This window comes from Salvia splendens, chromosome 3, assembly GCF_004379255.2.
Source record: "Salvia splendens isolate huo1 chromosome 3, SspV2, whole genome shotgun sequence".
Lineage (NCBI taxonomy): Eukaryota > Viridiplantae > Streptophyta > Magnoliopsida > Lamiales > Lamiaceae > Salvia > Salvia splendens.
Window position 1 is genome coordinate 30,614,725 of NC_056034.1, and position 21,045 is coordinate 30,635,769.

Sequence of the window (21,045 nt, forward strand, 5' to 3'; positions counted from 1 at the left end):
TACGCAATGCTGCTAAATCAAAGTTAAAGAGACGTCGAATTTTAGGCAAGTTCTAGTTATATTAATGCTCCAAAGCAAAATAACATAGATTACATCAACCATAATTCAAACTGAACTAAATAACTCATGAAAACTTAAATCGTTCAGTATAGGAAAACATGTTGTTTTAAGTTACCTAATACAAACTAGAAGTAATCCCAAGCTCTAGCCTCTCATGATGGACAATAACAAATTCAATAGCTAAGTATACAATACTGAACAAGGCTTAGGTAGATGAAGCTTCAATCTTGCTCCCCTCTCCAAAGATGACATTCCAAACTATATTATTCTCTCTAAAATGAGTGCAGTCGCCAAAAGTTATGTTGGGAGTTGTGCCTTGGTCTAGCTATTAAAATAGCTATGGCTTGGAAATAAGCACATACACCTTTTGTTTGACCGGGTGTTTTTTTGGCTCATAAAACGTCCGGCCTTCTCATATTCTCTTACTTGCGACTTGCCTAAATCGTCTAACCCGTGTGTTTTCTCATCTCATAAACGTCTTACTCGTAATTTATTTTGGAATGCGTACTCTTTGTGAAGCGGTCATAACTTTCTCTACTAGAAATGCTCGAACCCGAAGTGTTTTTGGATACCTAAAATGATACTCCCTCTGTCCCAACCTAAGCGAGACGTTTCATTTTTCATGTGTTTTGGAAAAATAGAGTAATAAATGGTTAGAGGGTTGAGAAAATAAAGTAAGAAGGAGAATATTGTAGAGGAGAGTCTTGTATACATTATTTTCTTTCTTACTTTACTTTCTCTCCACATTAACTATTTGTTATTATTTTTCCAAAACAAATGCGAAAACAAAACATCTCGTTTAGGTTGGGATAGAGAGAGTACGTATTTGTCTATATTTTTGGGTACCTAGAATGATTTATAAAAGTACATGTTCTTCATGGCTTAGAGGCATTTAAGTCTGAAAAATATATTAAAAGTGTAAAGAGACAAAAAAAAGTGATTACATTAAAATTCAGATATCACCTATGATATTTTTAAAACACACAACTAGGGGTAGCGAAACGGGTTACCCAATACTCGATTTTAGTCAAATTTGTTGTCCCAATACCCGCCCCGCAACATATCGGGATTACTTGATATCCATGTCGTGTATTCCGTACCCAACCCGAAACCCTAATAGAAAATTTGAAAATTTTAATATCCGACAATGTTCCCTAATTTACTGTATTAAGATCGATGGTAAGCTTTGAATAGATTGAGAATAAAAGTAAGGGGACACTCTATAGCTAGTTCCGGTGAGTTTTCAATTGTATGTTTGTTGGAATATAAAAATGTTTCAAATGAACTATTAGAACTCTTAAATTCTACTCCCTACGTTCCATAATATTGGAGTCATTTTGCCATTTTGGTACGTTCCATAGTAGTGGAGTCATTTTCCTATTTAGTAAAAGTCAACATATTTCTTCTCACTTACTTTACTCTCTCTTACTTGTTCCTCTCTTCATTTCTCTACCTTTCCATTTCCTACTTTATTCTTCTTTTACTTAACTCACTTAACACACTTTATCTTAAATCGCGTGCCGAAAAGAAGCGCATCTGCTATTATGGAACAGAGGGAGTATAAAGTATTAAAAGATGGTATATGACTAATACAAATAACATCAGGTATTATAGGGATTAACGGGTATACCTGCGCGGGTAGCGAGTATAGTATATGGCTAATACTAATAATATCGTGTATTATCGGGATTAACAGGTACCGCAACACTCTAAAACACACTACCCGATCCCGCCCCATATCCCGTTATCGTCAGATAGCGGGTACCCAATATCTGGCGGATAGCAAGTCGAAATGAGAATTACACATTACCCACTGCCCATTTTACCACCCCTACCCACATGACACAATTATGATTTAGCCAAATTCAAATTACCATATATTCCATGTAAATGCTAATTATCAAATAATTTGTGTGGCCGCATGATTTTTGAAATTTATTTGATCAAATCCTTCTTATCTTTTAAAGTGAGTAGGTCGGTAATTTTTTTTGTCTAAACCTATTGAAAAATTTGTTTCTAAATTTAGTGTGCATATTATATTTGTATTATTTATTGTATGATTTAATTTTAAAAAATACAACTTGATGCGATATATGGCAGTTCTCAACTATCCTTTAAAATTGAACGGATAGTTTACTGAATTACATCTTAGATTCTGTAAATATAATACTAAGATTTATTAACATTTTACATGTATATTTATAGTTTATAATCTAATACTTCTAGATCATATAAAAGAATACAAAACAAAACAGAATTCAAATTAAAAAAAAAAATTGTAATCAGGTAACAAATTATAAATTAATAAAAATTGTGTGGATACGAATCATCTCATTTGCACTTGGCTTTCTTCCTTTTCTTTTATTAATAGATAAAAAATCCCAAAGTAGTTGTGTTAACTTTAATGTAAAACAATTCCCACTTGAGTCAATTATTTGAAACTACAATCCACCCTTTTGTTTACTTCAAAAAAGTAATATCCCATTTGTGTTTTGTATGGTGACATAATGATTAGGCGACCCCTAATGCTGTCCTTCAAATATATAGAGCCTTTAATTAAATAAGTACAGTAAACTATTTATATAAACATCACTCATAAATCGATGTACAGAAGAACACAGCTTTAATTTTCTAAAATAGATCAACAAACAGGTATACAGTAAAAGAAAGAGCCTTACTGCATTAACTATTTTATATTGTATATTTTAATTACTAAACATAATTTTATGGAATTTAATAGGCATGACAGTTGCTGCTTATATTAAATGATTCGGATCCGTATCGCTCAGTCCGGGTAGGGGCCTGGACCCGACTGTTCTCGCCCCGTTCTTGTCCATTAATTTGGATCGTACAATCACTATTCCAAAATTTGATTTCTTTTATAATTATAATTATAATTTTTGTTGTAACTCAACATGTAGTTCTCAAGTCCAATGCAAACATGTTGAATAGAAGGATTATATAGTTTCCCGAGTATAAAACTTTAATTAGAAAACTTACTAAGTCACGGTGTCGCTACTACTCCGTTCCAAATGGATATACAGCGTACTGATGAATACTTGCTCCGAGTTTTCCTTGATATGGTTGAAGAGATATGGGCACGTAGAGGAACGAACACATCGTGATTACTTTTGTTTGTAATTCTCGTAGACTAATTAGTTATAAATGAATTACTATATTTTTAGTGTTTTTTGTAATTTTCGTTGTATAATTTTTTAATATTTTTAATATAACGAAGATTTAGTTTTAATTTTTATTTTTAATGAAATATGTTTTTTTAATTATTTTTGTTCAGTCCAATTAAAATATACCAACAATTGATAAAATAATGTGATTTGTGGCTGTGGCGTGGCTGTTATTGTGACTAGACAAGTTTTTGTGGCAGTGCTGACTAGGCGGACAAGTTTTTTGTGGCAGTGCTGACTAGGCGGACATATTTTTTTTTATGTGGCGTGACTGTTCAACCTATTGTGGACACTCTAAGACAACCGCCAAATATTAATTAAAATATTACTCCCTTTGTCTCATTCTTAGTGGAGCATTTCTAATTTGGCACAAGAATTTTTGTAATATTATTCTGTGAGTAAAGTGGAAAAAATAAAGTAGGAGGGAGAAAAAAAGTAGAGAGTGATTTTTATATTTAAAATGTATCATATATAGTGAGACATCACAAAAAGAAAAATATGCCATTTAAAGTGGAATAGGATAAGTATCCAACGGTTGAATATAAAATTCAATACTTTTTTGGGGTAAAAAGTGTTCAAACAAAAGAAGATATCCATAAAGCCGGTGAAATAAAAAGAGGCACACCCTTTAAGCACAAAGCAAGATTTCAAAAAAAATTTAAACAGTTAATGCCTTGTTTGTCTGAGTTATATTTCTCATTAAATATTTGTTATGTTATCGTTAATCCATTTCATACCAAGACCATCCATAACATATAATTGTAATCTTAATCATTTCGTATAAATTAATATGTAAGCTTTGGATAACATTTAATTTAATTCTTAATAATTAGTATACACATATTTTATTTATAAGCTATTGGCAATTCACGATGCAATAGTTTTGAATATATTAATACAAATATACAGTGTATATACATTATGTGTGATAAATCGTATATCATCGACCATTTGAAAATAACATAGTGGACTGGTGAAAGTCGAGTTGAACTTTTCAAATTGTTAAAAAAGCTCAAGTCGTACATGAAGCTGATTTTTATATGAGAAAAGAAACAGGGTTTGAAAGCTTTCGAAGATTCAAATTTTAACTAACAATGCTCGCAAATATAACACGAATAGTCAAATAATTGTCGTGCTCAGCATCCGCATCGCTATCTCGATGCGGGCTCGGACTCGTCTCGGCGAGACGAGACAGCATCAGGCCATCCACAACGCTGTCACTAAACTGTCCCTTAAATTACTACTAGAATTAACTCCCGTGCTTTGCACGGCCGTGCTATGCACGGGTCATAAGATTTTTATATAATGAATATTAATACAAATGAAACTATAGAAAATAAGAATTCAAAACAATAGAGAGAGTTACAAAAACAAAAAAGTACTTATCATGTCCTACTCTAAATTAATAATTTATTCCTCCTAATAAATAAAAACAATTCAACTTAGCAAACGATTTTATACAATTTTAATTTATGATATAAGTGGAGTAAATAAATGATAAAGAAGAAATATGTGACTAATGATCAAGGAGTATGAGTTAGTTAGAATATTATACATAAATAAAGAAAATATGTAAGAGTAGAGATCAAAAGAACAAATCAAATTATTATATAAATATAATAATTATATACTTTAATTATGTATTATTATATAAAAATAGAGTACAATTTTCACATATTACATGATATTAGTTAAATCTTGAAGTATGTATTAAAAAGAAGATATTTTAGCAACCTCCAATCTTCAAAAAAGATAATATTAAAATATTCTAAAAGTATATTTAAGAATTATATATATATAGCAAGTATACTAAATTTAAATGCATTACGTCTATTTATACTGTATTTTATAATTTAATAATCGATAAATAAATATGAAGTACAATTCATTTTACTTCCTCCGTCCCGAGCTACTCGCTCATTTCCTTTTCGGCACGGAGATTAAGGAATGAGTGTATAGGAAAGTCAAAAATGACGGCTGTAGGTGAAAATTTTTACTAAAAATGGAAAGAGTGCAAGTAACTTGGGACGTCCAAAAAGGAAATACATGCGAGTAGTGCGGGACGGATGGAGTATTATTTATCCTAACAGTCAAATTTCTAAAATTGTTAGAACCTAACTTTAAATATAATAATCATTATAGAGTTTAACATAAGAACTCAAATTATATTACAGTACAATAAAAGCCCAAAATTAGAGTCCAATTAGTATACAATAACTAATATACTATTCCATGAAACCCTAAGTCAAAATGATGCGCCTCTTTTCTCTCTCTCTTCCACCCTGCCATGCGCCGCCGCCCAGCCACCCCCACACGCCAGCCTAGCTGTGGTGCACTCCGGCAGCTCCCTCGGTCAGCAGCCACCCTCTACTTTCCTCATCTCTCTTTCCGTCGCCGTTGCCCACCGCCGCCTGCTTCGCCCGTTTTTCTCCTTCCTCTTCCTTTCTTCTTCTCGTTTTTGTCGCACGTCTCTCTCACGGTTTCATGCCACCGCCGCTGTTGAGCCACCGCCGTCGGCTCTCCTTCTCTTTATTCCGCTTCCGCCGCCGTCGACCCTGCTGCACCACCGCCGCCGCAGTAACCCATCCTGCACAGCAGCAGCATCGCCGCCTCCCTTCATCTCCGGCATCTCTCTCGTCGCCTCACCCGCCGGATTCCAAGTAGAACCAAACCTGCTATACTGCAATCACAAAATTAGTCCACATAATGCAAATTCTAGTCCATCTATTTAAAAGTGTTTCAAATCTTCTTCAAGAAGTTTGCATTTGGTTGGACTATTTGAGAAGCCACTATTGCTCCATAGGAGGTGCCTTTTTTCTATCCAATGGTTGTCATTTCTCAAAATGACCAAAAGGGCAAATAAAATAGCTTCACAATTTCCCGCCAAAAGGGCAAATAAGTCTTTTCATTCAACTGACACTTTAGATTATGATAGATTCGCTGGCCCCACTGTACTTTTTTACGCCATCCCTTAACTAAAGGACGGAACTTGCAACCCTCCGTCCCTTAAATTACTATTCATTCAATTTCATTTTTTTTATTTTTTTTCCAACAAATTCAATTAATAAAAAACACACTTCATTAAAAATAAAATAACATTACAACATAAAATTCGAAAAAAATTAAAAAAAACATAATTAAAAATCCTAAAAAAATTAAAAATACATAATTTAATTTTCTCCGTCAAAGTTTGCCCAAATGTGCTCCATTAGATCATCTTGGAGTTGGGCGTGGTCGGTAGAGTCACGTGTCCTTGCCCGAATAGACAACCGTTCTTGTATAGACGGATGCACTCCACTTCGAGGCGGACTACTTGCGGTTGACCTTCCGGGGGCTTCAGGGTCGAACCAATTTCCCGCCTTGGGTCTTTCGTCTTGGACAATCATGTTGTGCAAGATTATGCACGTATACATGATGTCGACCATGCTTTCCATGAACCACATACGACCCGGGGTTTTGATAATGTTAAAGCGCGCTTGGAGAACCCCGAACGCCCGCTCCACATCCTTCCGAGCAGCCTCCTGCTTCTGCGCAAAAAGTGCCTGCTTTGCTTTCACAGGCCTGGTGCACGTCTTGACGAAGGTTGGCCACTTCGAGTAGATGCCGTCGGCAAGATAGTACCCCATTTTATAGCGCCGGTTGTTAGCGGTGAAGTTGATGGCCGGCGCTTTACCATCCAAAACTTCGGCAAAGAGGTCGGATTGGTGGAGCACGTTTATGTCGTTGTTCGAGCCGGGGACCCTGAAGTACGCATGCCAGACCCATAGCTGGTAGTCGGCGACAGCCTCGAGTATAACGGTGGGGTGGGTGCCTTTGTGGCCGCTCGTGTACGACCCCCTCCACGCCACCGGACAATTCTTCCATTGCCAGTGCATGCAATCGACGCTGCCAAGCATCCCGGAGAATCCGTGCACTTCTTCGTGAAGGCGGAGCAGAAACTGGCAATCTGTCGTGCTTGGCTTCCGGAGAAATTCATCGGTGAAGGCTGCCCGGACGCCTTTGCAGAATTGGAGCAAGCACATTCTCCCAGTGTTGTCTCCAATGTGGAGGTATTCGTCGAACACATCCGTCGTTTGTCCACTCGCAAGCTGACGGATTGCTGCAGTACATTTCTGCAGCGTCGTGTGGCTGGGACGGCCGACGGTGTTGAACCTTTCTTGGAAGAACTCTTCTCAGGCCGCCAATGTATTTGCGATGTGGAGAAATAGCGGTCGCCGCATGCGGAAACGGCGACGGAAGTAGGTATCTCCCCACACCGGGTTATCGTAGAAGTAGTCGTGGACTAACCTTGCAGCGACTTCCTCCCGGTTACGATGGATGTAAGTCCGAGAGCGTCTTTGGGGCGGCGCGGCTTCCTCCGCCTCCCGGTGTCGATCTTCTTCAAGTGATTCTTCCATTATTCGACGCATTTGCTCATACGGATCCATGAGATCGATTAAATTCGGGGGAAGAATAAAAGAGAGATGATTTGAGATGAAAATTGGAGAGGATGGTGACGGGATGAGACGCTGCAACGCGTCCCGCCACCGTTCCGTCACGGAGGAACGAAATACGGGCCACCCGCGTAACGCGTTGCGAGTGGCCTCAAGATAGCGATGCAGCCCTTCCGTCTCGTCGCGTGTCCCTCCTCCTCGATGAAGCTGGAGAGCCAGCTCGCCACGGCCAGCTCCCACTCGCCGGCCCGCGAGTGGGTGTCGTCATGCTGATGCAATAAATATTTTTTTTTAAAATTGATTTTCCAAAAAATAAATTAATTAAAATTTTAAATTTTAAAACAGTAATATTACCGTTTGAATTTAAATTTTATTTATTTATTTTATTCTATAAATACTCCCAATACCTCTTTCATTTTACACACAAACACACTATCTCTCATCTTTTTTTCTCATCACTATCATATCATCTCTCTTTCGTCTCAAATTTCAACAAAAATGTCCGGTGACGGAAATTCCGGCGGCGAGGGCGGCTTCGACTTGAACGCGTTTGTCGACTGGGGGGCATGTACAATGTTTTGGGTTCTTCCGGTTCCGGTTCGTCGCCGGGCACCCAAGTCTCGTCGACGTCGGCGTACCAAACACCATCTTTTTCAATTGATGCATACTATCGTCCCTATGACCCGAGGTATGTGCAAACGCAGAGATTATCCCAAATTAGGGAGAATACTCCAGAGGAACACACTCAGGAAAACCTTCCGACCGGAGCTAGAAGAGGAGGAGGCGGAGGAGGACGAGCCAGAAGAGGAGGAGAACGAGGCTGTGGAAGCTCCGCCAGCCGCGGATCCGAAAACGAGGAGAAAGAGAAGGAGGACGAGGCGGTGGAGGACGTAGGCCGTCATCCATACAGCTCCGCGGAGACGATGGCTCTGTTCGACGCTTGGATCAGCACGTCGTACGATCCCATCGTTGAGAATCAACAATCTCGCAAGTTTTTTTGGGATAAGGTCACCGACGTATACAACGAGCCAAAGCCGAGGGGGACCTTCAGCCACAACATGAAGATGCTTCGCAGTCATTATGAGCGAGCCGACAAAGATATCAAAATATTTTGTGGGATCTACAAGCATGAAGCGGAGAATTACCAAAAATTTCAAATATGCCGATGTTTGGCAGTCGGTCAAAGATCTTGATAGGTGGGCTGGAGGTGTCTAGTCCAGCACGGGCTCGAGCTCGAAACGCACGAAGCACACGACGGGTGGCCAATACTCATCTAGTGAGGGCGGGGAAGGCAACGCCTCACAAGAGGTTGAGTTCCCGACATCCGATGCAGGGGGCTCCTCCGGTACACGACGTCGGCCGCAAGGGAACAATGCGGCGAAGGCGGCTAGAGCTCGCGCAGGGAGGGGCCGAGGCGAATCAAGCCAGGTGGGCTCCAAAGGCACGCCGCCGCGTCCCTAATGTCCATGTACTTCACCGCCACGATGGCTGACACTTCCTGCATGACGCCTGACCAATATCAAGCCCACTTTGCCGGCATTGCGTATCTGGCAAGACAACTTGGTATTCCGCCTCCAACGGGTGCACCACCACCGCCTTTGGGGAATGATTCACCGACGGAGTAGTTTTTATAATTTAAGTGTGCAATTTTTAATTTCTAGTATTTTAAATTATGTCTTTTTTATTTTTTTAAGATTTTAATTATGTTTTTTTTAGAAATTTAAATATAATTTTCTTTTATTTAATGAAGTGTGTTTTTATTAATTGAATTTGTTGGAAATAAAAATAAAAAATGAAATTGAATGAAAAGTTAAGGGATGAGATGGTTAAGAGATAGATGGTTGCAGGTGTTGTTTCTTAGTTAAGAGATGGGGTAAAAAGTGCAGTGGAGCCCATAAATAATTAAGAGATGAGACGGTATTGAGACATGGATGTGGATGATATTTTTTAAGTAAGCCTTTTGGACTTTGATATAGAACTTCGAATAAAGTTGTACAGCTGTACATGAAAAGTTGCTTCGAAGATACAAAAATATGGAAAAACTGCACTCGTCCTGTTTTCACTAAAGTTTATGAAAAATAATACTTCCTCCGTCCCACTTTAGCAATCTCGTTGATTTTTCTGCACTCCTTTTATAAAAATGATAATAAATAGCTAAAATGAAGAAATGGTAAAGTAAGAGAGAAAAAGGAAGGTGGCGGCTGGGCAGTAGAGGGCGGCGCTAGGAGATAAGAGGGTCGGCGCTGGGAGAGGAGACGGAGCTGTGGTGGTGGGGACAGCGGAGGAAAACGTAGGCGAGAGAGCAGGAGGGGAGATGAGGGAGGCGATGATTTTTGAAATATGGGACTTGGATGTACAGTAACTCAGTTAGAACTGCTATCCTATCGTAACTACTCCTTCCGTCCCATAAAAATATGTACTATTTCATTTTTAATCCGTCCCATAAGAATATGAACTTTCTAATTTTAGAAACTCTTTTCTCTCAAATGGGGTGTGACCCATTCTCCACTAACAATACTTTATTTACTTTTTCTCTTTACCTCTCTCTTACTTTACCAATTTAGCATTAAAACCCGTGCCGAACCAAAAATGCATATTCTTTTGGGATGAAGGGGTATTAACTAAAATGAAATTTAGAATTCATTTAACATTTTAATTACTGAAATTTTTAAAAATCAAAATAATACATAATTTATTAATTTAAAATAAAAATTCACATAATTCGAGTAACTCGATATCCGAAAATCCAAATTTACATTACCCGATCCTGATCTGAAACCCGAAAAATCAGGTTTCGGGTATACAATTACCCGATTTTTGACATCTATTTTCACAGGCCTAGTAGGGCCTATTACCATTTATGAAATACTCCATCCGACCACCATTTAAAGAGTCATTTTGACTAGGTATGAGTTTTAAGAAATTGTTTGACTTTGTGAAGAAAAGTAAAGGGAGAAAGTGAGTGGAATGTGAGACCCATTTAAAATATTAGTTTTATATTGAATTGTGAGTGTGAAAAGTTGATGGAATGTGGAGTCCACATACTAAAGTGGTATAAAGTAAATGGTTCTATAAATCGTGGACAAACCAAAATAGCAAAAAGATTATTTAAATAGTAGACTGAGAGAGTATTATTAAAACTCCTAATGTGGGAGGCTAAAATGAAAAACATGGATTCTTAAGATATGATGGGAAGAAGTATATTATTTTGGTTTTTATCTTATCAAACAAAACATTAAAAATCTTATCTTGTTCATAATCTTTTTCATATTTCCTATCTCAAACCACTTTTCTTGCTATATAACTTAACCGAGCAATCAAATGTAGCCTATGAAATTGATCAGTGATTAATAGCATATAGTATAATCATATAATAGCATTTCATTCAAATATTACATATTATAAAAAGGTATTTTTGGTTTCATATATGTCTCATCAAAGAAATCCCATCGCAGCAAACACACACAATTTAAGCATTTCATTTACCAAAATATGTAAGAGAAAAGTTTATAAATCAATACAAGAGCAAATAAAATCAAAATCTGATCCCACAAAGAAATAACTGGGTCTTGATTCAACTTGGAAACTGTCCATTTCTGCCGCAATGAAAATGACGACCTTCCCGTCTGAAGAAAAGGGTTATGCGTATATTTCCCCTCAGCCGATTTAATTTCACCTACTCTCATTAACTACATAAAAAATGATATACCAAAATTTAGTAAAAAAATAAATAATATATACTCACTCACCCCTAAAATTAGAGAATTCGGGGTGTCACAAGTTTTTAATGTGAAAATGGTAAGATATGAAAAAGAAAGAAAGATATAATGAGATCCGCATATCAAAATATAGAAAAGACACTATTTTATGGGGATGCATGAAGTATAATTCAATATGACTTTTATAGATATATAGTCTCACCTCGAACTCATTTCCAATTGTCAAGACGAGGGACTCGGGTTTTGTTTGGAAAGAGACGAGACCTGAGCTCGTTTCGAGGAAAAATTCACCCGGATCTAAGAAAAGATGGAGGCTCAAAGCATAGGGGCCAGATTCTTGGCTTGTTTCAGTAACTATAGATGAATTTGGATCAATTATGTTGGCTCGATGGTACCTGTAAATGCTGAATTTGGACTCCCCTAATTCAATCGAATTTTGATACTTATATGTGCCACGTTGAGCTATAATATTGCCCAATTCTTTGGCAATTTCTTCCAGCTTTTTTGTAGCGTTATCCATCTTTTGGCTGCACCGGAACAAAAATAAAATAGTATATCACCTAAATAACATGAAAATTATTTAGAAATGCAATTGTAATGTCAAAGAATTACTGATTGTATATTTCTAGGTCTACTACTCTCTTCGTTCCATAATAGATGACATACTTTGATAATGACATGCGTTTTTAGGAGATGTTGTTTTGTATGTTACGTGGAGAGAGAAAATATTATATTTATATTAATACGAGAGAAAACTTTTTCCAAGAAAATAAATGACATCTTTTGTGGGACAAACTAAAAAGATGTAACATCTATTAGCACAAGGAAACGTACTTTTTGGGTTAATAATATACTCCCTTCGTCCTACAAGAATATTCACTTTTTGTTGGCACAAGTTTTAATGTACAATTGATAAAATAAAAGACAGATAAAAAGAGAAAATAATTAAAATATTATTAGTTGAGAATGAGTCCCACCTTATTAGAGATAAAATAATTTCCAAAACTAGAAAGTGTATGGAACGAACTAAAAAGGAAAGGTGGATACTCTTGTGGGATAGGAGTATCTATCTATCGAATTAATCATAGTTTACAAATTCGTTCTCTTTTTTTTTTGGTAAATGAATTTAAATTAAAAGGTCGTGCCACGGTCTACCCTTTGGCCTCATACATTAACCTCTCTATAGCTTGACTAACTCACTCACAGTTTACAAACTTGATTCTCTCTTTTATTTCTTGTTCCAATAGAACAAAATCATGTCGATTACATGCAAAAAAAATTTAAAAAAAAATAATAAAAAACTGACCGGAAAATCTGATAATTCTGCAGGCCGATGGCCGCCTCAGCCTCTTGGGCAATCCGATTATCACCAGCGACCCAATCGATTTGCTCGTGATGTCCATAACTATGGCAGCAGGGGACCGTGAATATCCGATCACTGTTAGCGAAAGCAAGGCTGAGGTCCTCTGTTAGAATTCTGTGGCCACTGATTCTAACAGCTCCGAAATCTCTGACCGATCTCAGAAATACTCGCAGTGCTTCAGCGTCCCCCAATAGGAGCGATTGGTATGTGATTTCAGCCGGTTTGGATCGAGCTACATGGTGAGGAAGCGTGAGCTCAGGGGTGTGAATGGATTGGTCGATATGCTGAGATAGGATTGTGTCCGCGGCGGATCGGACGCCTTTGGCTGTGGGGATCGGAGGCGGAAATTTTTCGGCCATTGGAAGAGAAGAGAAGAGGCCGAGTGTTGGCAGGAATTTATAGTTAAACTTAAAACACCGCGGCGTGGTGCGTTCCATGTTCTATGCCATGCATTGCACTACTTGTATTATTTCCAATTTCAAGCTTATTTACTTTTAAAAGTCTTAGTCCTACCGTGTCACATTATTAATTTTGAGTCAAATTTAATCTTATATAATCTCAAATCAATTTTACTTCTGAATAACCAAACACACATTTGCATAATTAAATGTCATCTGCATATCAATGTTGGGAATGCTAATAACAGTCAATCCAACATTCATCACACACAATTGATGAGAAAGACAGAGAGAATCATGACAATTTCTTTAATTTCAGCAAAGAGAATATTCATTTGACATCTTCAGCAGCAATGGTGATATGACTAAACTACACAATATATATGATGTAAAATAAAGAAGAAAAAAGTTGAGGATCAAGATTTGAATTGTTTTGTGCAAAAACCTTTAGGTTGAACCTATGTTGCCAAATTATGCTGGCAGGCAGGCACTAAATATGAAACACAATGCTATAAAGTTACAACAGTTTCACAAGGCCTTAAACACGACATTCGGGAGTCGACACCACAGAGGCGCAAGCCACCTCGGGCACACTGGTTTGGGAAGAAAATCCAAGAGCTTGCACATCATGTGATAACAAACAACAATATAAATGTTACCGCTGTCAGTTGGACAACGGAGGGAAGTCGTCTTCATCCTTGAGTCGGTATGAAGACCTCAACGCAATCCTACAAGCAACGAAGCAGCAGAAATCGCTTAAATGCAAGACGAGTAAGCAATATCATCGTCAACCAAACATGAGTTGGGACTGAATTTTTACCGATCCTGCTCGCTGCTTGGTGCAGTTTGCGTCTTGTGCGCCCCAGACAGAGTTCTAGGAGACGAAGAGACTGTTCTTTGTAGCCAACTGTTTTCTGACCCGGCTGGATGTCCAACCAGCTCAACTTCAGTGCCCTCCCGGTATATGAGCGAGCCATTTGCATTAGGATGCTCGTACTGATGAAGAGGGTAGCTGTCGGACGAGCTAGCACCACCGGCTACAGCTTTGTCAACGGGCTGTGAGAGCTCGTGGCTGCTTCTGTCTAGCATATTTGGCTCCGGAACACTCATATTTCGCCAGTTGTGATGACTTGTGGAACCTGACGGTGTCTGGATCCTTTCTTTCAGAACCGGAAATCTATTACCACGAGGCGACATATTCTACAAAAGTCACAAAGTAAAAGGCAAATAATTATATACGCAAAGATCATATTTTGCAAAAATAATAGATCAACCTACCATATATGGCAAATATGTTCCCGTCCCACGGTGTTTTGGCACATCCTCCCATGGAAATGGGACAGCTGGAAAAAGTACGGGTTGCATGCCATAGATAGCCGGACTTTGATGAAATCCGCCGTGATGATGGGAGAAACTGTTCTGCTTATAATGTAATACAGGGAGGTGACCTTCCCACGGGTAGGTAGGATTTGGCAAGGGAATCACGGGCAAAGAATGCATACCTAATCCATATTCATAGCACCATCGACCATATTGCAAATGTCGAATGCAACAATCATAATCCCCCGTAAGATCCATTGAGTTTAATGATTCGGCCAATCCACTCATACTTGCGCGACACTGGTCCGTTACCACATGATTAGAATCCCTCAGCTCAGTTGAAAACACTGTGTTGCAATTGTCAACTGACATGTTTTCTTCATGACTGCCAACAGTAGAAAGCCCTCCATCACCGGTTCCTGACAAGGCTGATAAAGAAGCATTCTTTCCAATATCCAACTTATCTGAATCTTTGATTCCATTGACACTCTCTTCTGCACTTGGAGTTTGAGAACCCAAATCAGTGTCTAATGTCCTTTGAATCCCCTGAGGTAAATCTTCGGACATTTTACCTGAACTAGACTGCCAATCTGCAGTTGATAAGGTATACGCATCTATGTATTCGTCAAAATTATCAGTTCTACAAAACCCTGGATAGGGAACAACAGATACAGCTCTGTTGCTTATTAGCAATTTGTCGAAATCCTGAATATCAGGCCTTTGTCCACCTCCATGCCTTGCAATGGTGTTTGCGAAGAACTTTTTAAGCTCGTTAGCAATGGAATCTTGAGGCTGTAGTAGTATCCTTGCAAGTTTTCTAGCTGCATAGGAGAAGGCACTGCGTATCCGGTACAAGTTCCCTTTACAAAATACAGATTTTTACAAAAAAAAGAGACGTCAAATTCTACATAACTGATATCCACCTATGTGATAATAGCATAACATACGAACCGATTTCATATCCAGATACAACTCATGCAGTCGATGTTTATACATTAAAACAGTACACGGATGTATGTATATTATAGACTACTCAAAAGGGTAGAATTCTATCCAAATTCAGTAATAAACGATGCATACCTTTGCTGACACTACGCCCAAGATTATTCAAATCTTTCAGTGGATCAACTATATTAAGATGCTTCTTCGGAAACCCAAGTGGAGTTTTGTCACCAACTCTAGAAGGAACTGAAAACATGCGGATACAATCATTCAGGAAATCATTGCTCAGCAATAAATCCTTGTCACTATCTTCTGGGATCTCAACTGCAAACAGAGAACACAAGAATAAGTTAAATTTCAGCCATCCGATAATGCAACTATGTGATTCCAATTAATAAAAAAATTGCTCACCAACAAAATCTGGCAGTGAAGAAAGGCGGACTACGCCATTTAAGCTAACACAATAGGTATCCCAGTCAAATTTGCTGAAACAGTCCAGAAACTTGTATAGAACCTGAAGTAGAATGTGGCTGGTTAGGTTTATTAAGTCAAGGGAAAACAAAGAAATGGATTGTACTTAGGAGGACTCACGGCTAAAGGTCCCTCTAGTGTCGAGTGATACAGATGGAAAATGTACAGCACGAGCGTCTCCAAGGCATAGGTAGAAATCAACCCATGATGAGAACCAAGAATACGACTTTCATAGTAGCACCATGCCTTGATCAAGATAATACTGCGCTTGAACAGATGGTCTCGACCAATCAGACGATCAACCTGAAAAGGAAAGAAATCGCATCATAGCTGTTGTGAGGCAGTTATCAAGATTTCTGATCAAGGAATAAAATAAGTCAATACACATAATTTACCTGCTCGAGGAAGCATAAAGTACAAAGGCCCCCAATTTGATTAACCGATATGTCCACAACAATATCCTGAACAATACATTTCACAAGCTTAACCTGCCACATAAGAAAGCTGCTTCATCAAGCCAGACTTCACAAACTTCCATAAATTTCAAGTGATTTAAGCAGGCACTTTTGAATTAATATCCAAACTTATCAGCAAGACGAAGAACACATGAAAATATAACTCATTATAGATTAACTAGATTTTAGAGGTTTTTCACAAGAAGGGTTTCATGACTTCTCTGAAACATCTATCAGCCATGGAACAAGATGGTGCAACCAGAATCTTCTTAATTATGAAATAGACAGTATTTATTATCTAATTAAGCATCTTTATTCATAAAAAAGTAAGCATACCTCAGCGCGGATGAGTTGGACATCCTTTACTACGAACTCAGCATCTGAATTTTCTTCTTCTTCTTTTAATACAGATCTCATTTTATCTGCCAAAGTATCTTCGACATGTGCGCCCCCAAACGCGGTTAAATCAATGTCTCCGTCCGGAAGATAAGTTTTTAGTGGCACGGATCCATATGGGAAGACCTGCAAAAAGTCCAAAATTTTATCCAACAAATAAATATATAAGAGTTTGGGGCAAAAAAAGAAAGACTATTTGGTAGGAATTCCTCTCAACGAACACATTCCATTTTCTACAAATATTATACTCCTTAGGCTCGTTAGAACTTTAGCATGAACCATTTGTTTAGAGAGTGGAAGTAAACATGAAAAAAGTAATCCTCTTTCCTACCATTTAGGGAAATTAAACAGCATTGAACAGCAATAGTTTCTGATGCAAAGGATGAGGCAGGAGTGTCCGAGTCCCCACGACTCCATAAGGTTATAAGTATCAGATATTTTAAATGGAATAAATTTATTAGCAAAGTTATTAAATGGTTATTATTGTTATTTTCTGACAATGCATTCCTCATATATGCTAACACATGTCTAAAGTAAACTTATAACGAACATAAATTCCAACATAGGAGCAATATATTGGGAAAGGGTGGAATATAGATTTTCGATATTCATATAAGTAATTAGTAATGTGTTATCATATATGTATATAAAAGACAATAGCTTTGTCTATAAATGCATGTAACAACAAAGTTATATGGATTTAGAATAGCCTTAAAGCAACTAAACAACAGAAAAAACTATCAAATCATACTAATTACATCTTTTGCCAATTATGTCTAAACACAACAAGTCTCCCAGCTCCCATATCAAAATGAAAGATGTGTTGACCAATTTGATAAATCTTTTTTTATGTTGGATACAATAAATAGAGAACTTTCCTAGATATCAAACACGTGTCAAGAAAAAAACTATTTGTCGCACATCGTCAACTTTCTCTCGTATACATATTATTTTTAGCCTTAATTAAAAGGTTTATCGATAAATGCATATAACGACAAAGTTGTGTTAATTTAGAATATCCTTTATAGCAACTAAACAAGGGAAAAACATATCAAATCATATCAGTGCATATTTCACCAATTATCCCTAAGCCCTAAACACAACAAGTCTCCCATATCAAAATCACGACACGTGGACCAATTCGATAAATCTTTTCTATGTCGAAGACAGCAAACAACTACTTCCTAATTATAACCTCCAAAAAACCCCTTCTATCTCAAATCCCCAACGTCCTTTCAGATATATACGCATTGCACAGCATTAAATACGCAAGAGAAAAAAACCGGAACAATAGCACCTACATTTGCCATAAATGCTATCCCCGTACACAATTCAAATCATATTATATCCATGCATGCAAACCAAATTAGAACATCACAGAATGCATGGTGAAATCACCGTTGATCCATGCTATGCATCACACAGACACACAAAGCTTATAGCACATCAATAAGAGTGCGGCTACCTGCCATCACCAAATGCAAGATTTCAGCTCACCTACCATTCTATATGACCATATGTCGATAACATAGCATACATAGAGAGAGCCTTTTCTAAACGTAAGATTTTCCATCGAGCAAACACCATGAGCCAATGACATAGCATATACAGAGAGCTGTTAAACCACCACCCTAAAATCTAAACACAAGATTTCCCATCGAGCAATCACCATAAGTCGAAAATAAAGCATATATTGAGAGCCGGCAACCTACCATTCTAAACACAAGATTTCTCATCGAGTAATCGCCATATGTCAGTAAACATAGCATATATTGAGTGCCTAACATCTTTAGATGCAAGAATCCTCATCAGACAATCACCATGTGCATCATAACACAGCATATAGATTAGTCAAAACCAGTGGCAAAACATAGGCATAAAATGTGTGCAAACAAACATAATCATTCAAAGAAAAGGAAGATGAAAAACTTAATATTTCACCTCAGCGCCAACACAATCCCTGAATAATCTCTGAATATAATCAACCACCTCTCTTCTTCTCTCCTCTGATACAGGAGTGGGTTGTGCCTTTTCAATTATCTCAGCCGCGGCTCTCTCAGCCACTGCCCAATTTTCTGCCCCAATCTCCAACCGGTTCGGCTCAGCGAATGGCGTTGAATGTGAAGCCATATCCACCACTCCGCCGCCAACCGGCAGATCACCCATTTAATCTCAATAAAATCTTAATCTTTACACTTCAACAATTCATACACATCCAATAATTCGAACCCAATTCACACATATCACAACATAAACACCACTCGATCATGAAAAAAAAACAAGAAAAAAATACAAATTAATAGCACAAAAAGATGCTCCCTTTCCCACTCACTGAGCGAATGGGAAAAAGGGTTTGGACTAGAGAGGGAAAAAAAGATGCCCAGAAACTGATTGGGAGTTTTCCGCAGAGTTTTAAAAATGGCAAGGAGTGTTTGAAAAAACAAGAAACAGCGGTGAAAAAAATCTGTAGGAATTTGGTTTTGGATTTTGTGCATTTATACATGGCAAAAAGCAAATGGAATAAATATTACACTGCAGATCATTTCCAAACCAATTACATTAATTTTTCATGATTATTTACCACTGCCCTTAATATTTTCCTCTATTGTTTTAACCATGATTATGATTAAATTTGAGGTAATTTACTTTTACAAACCCTAGTTTGATGGTTCCAACTTTTCAACCTACTGCAATCACTTATAAATTCATTTTGCCTTATTTAACTTCATTTTCATACTACAAATTAATATTTATGCTATTTTTTGAGTTTTTAAAATTGTTATACTCCCTCCGTATTAAAAAAAAAATAAAAACATTTGAAATGACACGAGTTTTAATGCACAATTGGTAAAGTAAGTAAGAGAGAGGAAGAGAAAAATGAATAAAGTAAGAAGATGAAGAGAAAAAGTAGTGAAAAAGAATTAATGGATTGTGGGTTTCATATCTAAAATAGAAGATTCTAAACTTTCTATTTTTAAGGAACTATCAAAAATGGGAATTGTTGTTATTTTAAAAAAACGGAGTGAGTAGATTTGAAGGGATGGATAATGATGACACAGCATAGGCATTCTAAATTGAGTGTAAATATATATCGAGTATTAATATTAGTAAAATTGTCTTTTGATTTAAAAATTGGGAATTATAAATTATGTATGCTAAGTTTAGTAAATTATTGTTTGAATGCATCTGGCGCACACATGTTATTTGCTTGGCTTTTACTAACACGTTTTATGTTTTATTTATGGCAAGTGGAGTTGTAATTCGGACTTCAAAATTATGAGTTGTTAGAATGAATTGATTCTAGTAACATCAATTCAATAAGTTCAATTTTCGAGTAAAATAGGTCAAAGGGACCTTAATATTTAATATTGAATCTTTGTGTTTGGTAGAAATGACAAATATCATGAAAATTCTTTGAATGAAAAAGAATATAAGATCAACTTTTCCACTGTAGCAGAAGAGTCAAGAGATAATGATACCGTGTAAGGAGACACGATTCATCCGAGAATTATACTATTGAAACCCATTCGCCATCTCTGCTCAACACCGTCTTTCGTCATCACCGCTTAACCTGCACATTTTTAAAACATATGCAGGGCTGATGTACACAGTGGACATATGCCAAAATATATTTTTTCATAAAAACTGGTTTTTGTCAAGTCACTACTGAGTGAACCTGGGGTTTTATTAAAAATGCCCGAGAACACTAAAATCATTTTCTCTTTAAAACTATGATCTGCCGATCCATTTTCCTGAAACATATACCATATCTGAACTTCTTTCTGGTGCCGCGAATGTGGGCACATTCCACGGTCACAACGACCGGCCAACTCGAAAGTTGGCTCCCGGTCCCTGGTGTACACTAGCCCGAGCTCTCCCATACTCACAACATAACTGGTCTAGTAAAGACGCTCCCCTTTCTAGACAAACAGATAGGTAATGCTCAAAATAAAAACATGACAAGACAAAACATACTGTGAATTTAAATAACTGAAAGCATACTTGAACTGTATAGTAAACCGAAAGTCCACCTCGTTTGTTTAATTTTCTTAACTTGAATTTCTTTGTAACACCCGTACCTTAAATAAGAAATTAATGTTATGTAACGAATTAAGTGATAAAATTATTCCGAGATGCTGTGCTTCTCGATAAATGTGATATGGAAAAAAAAATTATGGTTTATGTGTTAAATGTGAAAAGGAGCGTGCTTAATTGTTTAATTGTGAACGTTGGGAGACATGTTGAAGGTCTCGTTGAAAGAAGGACGATGAAATTGCTATTCTTGGCAAGACAAATGAATTTA

At 37.3% G+C, this 21,045-nt stretch overlaps 2 protein-coding genes across 4 annotated transcripts; both read right to left on the reverse strand.

Moving 5' to 3' along the window:
• Positions 1-5,727: 5,727 nt before the first annotated feature.
• On the reverse strand, positions 5,728-13,119 carry LOC121796856. Its single transcript, XM_042195630.1, has 3 exons — positions 12,704-13,119; positions 11,600-11,924; positions 5,728-5,925 (listed from the first exon to the last, which is right to left on the reverse strand). The coding sequence occupies exons 1-3, from the start codon at positions 13,117-13,119 to the stop codon at positions 5,728-5,730; spliced, it is 939 nt and encodes a 312-aa protein (XP_042051564.1).
• Positions 13,120-13,453: 334 nt separating this feature from the next.
• On the reverse strand, positions 13,454-19,204 carry LOC121795648. 3 transcript variants are annotated; one of them, XM_042194192.1, is made up of 10 exons: positions 18,684-19,204; positions 16,683-16,868; positions 16,287-16,379; positions 16,012-16,194; positions 15,832-15,934; positions 15,559-15,744; positions 15,051-15,338; positions 14,437-14,972; positions 13,979-14,358; positions 13,454-13,886 (listed from the first exon to the last, which is right to left on the reverse strand). In XM_042194192.1, exons 1-10 carry the CDS (start codon positions 18,906-18,908, stop codon positions 13,823-13,825), a joined length of 2,244 nt encoding a protein of 747 aa, XP_042050126.1. In that variant the 5' UTR covers positions 18,909-19,204; the 3' UTR covers positions 13,454-13,822. The 3 variants fall into 3 exon arrangements, with proteins under 3 accessions (XP_042050126.1, XP_042050124.1, XP_042050127.1); XM_042194190.1 differs by having other exon boundaries at positions 14,437-15,338; XM_042194193.1 differs by lacking the exon at positions 18,684-19,204 and adding an exon at positions 18,455-18,670 and having other exon boundaries at positions 14,437-15,338.
• Between the last annotated feature and the right edge of the window lie 1,841 nt (positions 19,205-21,045).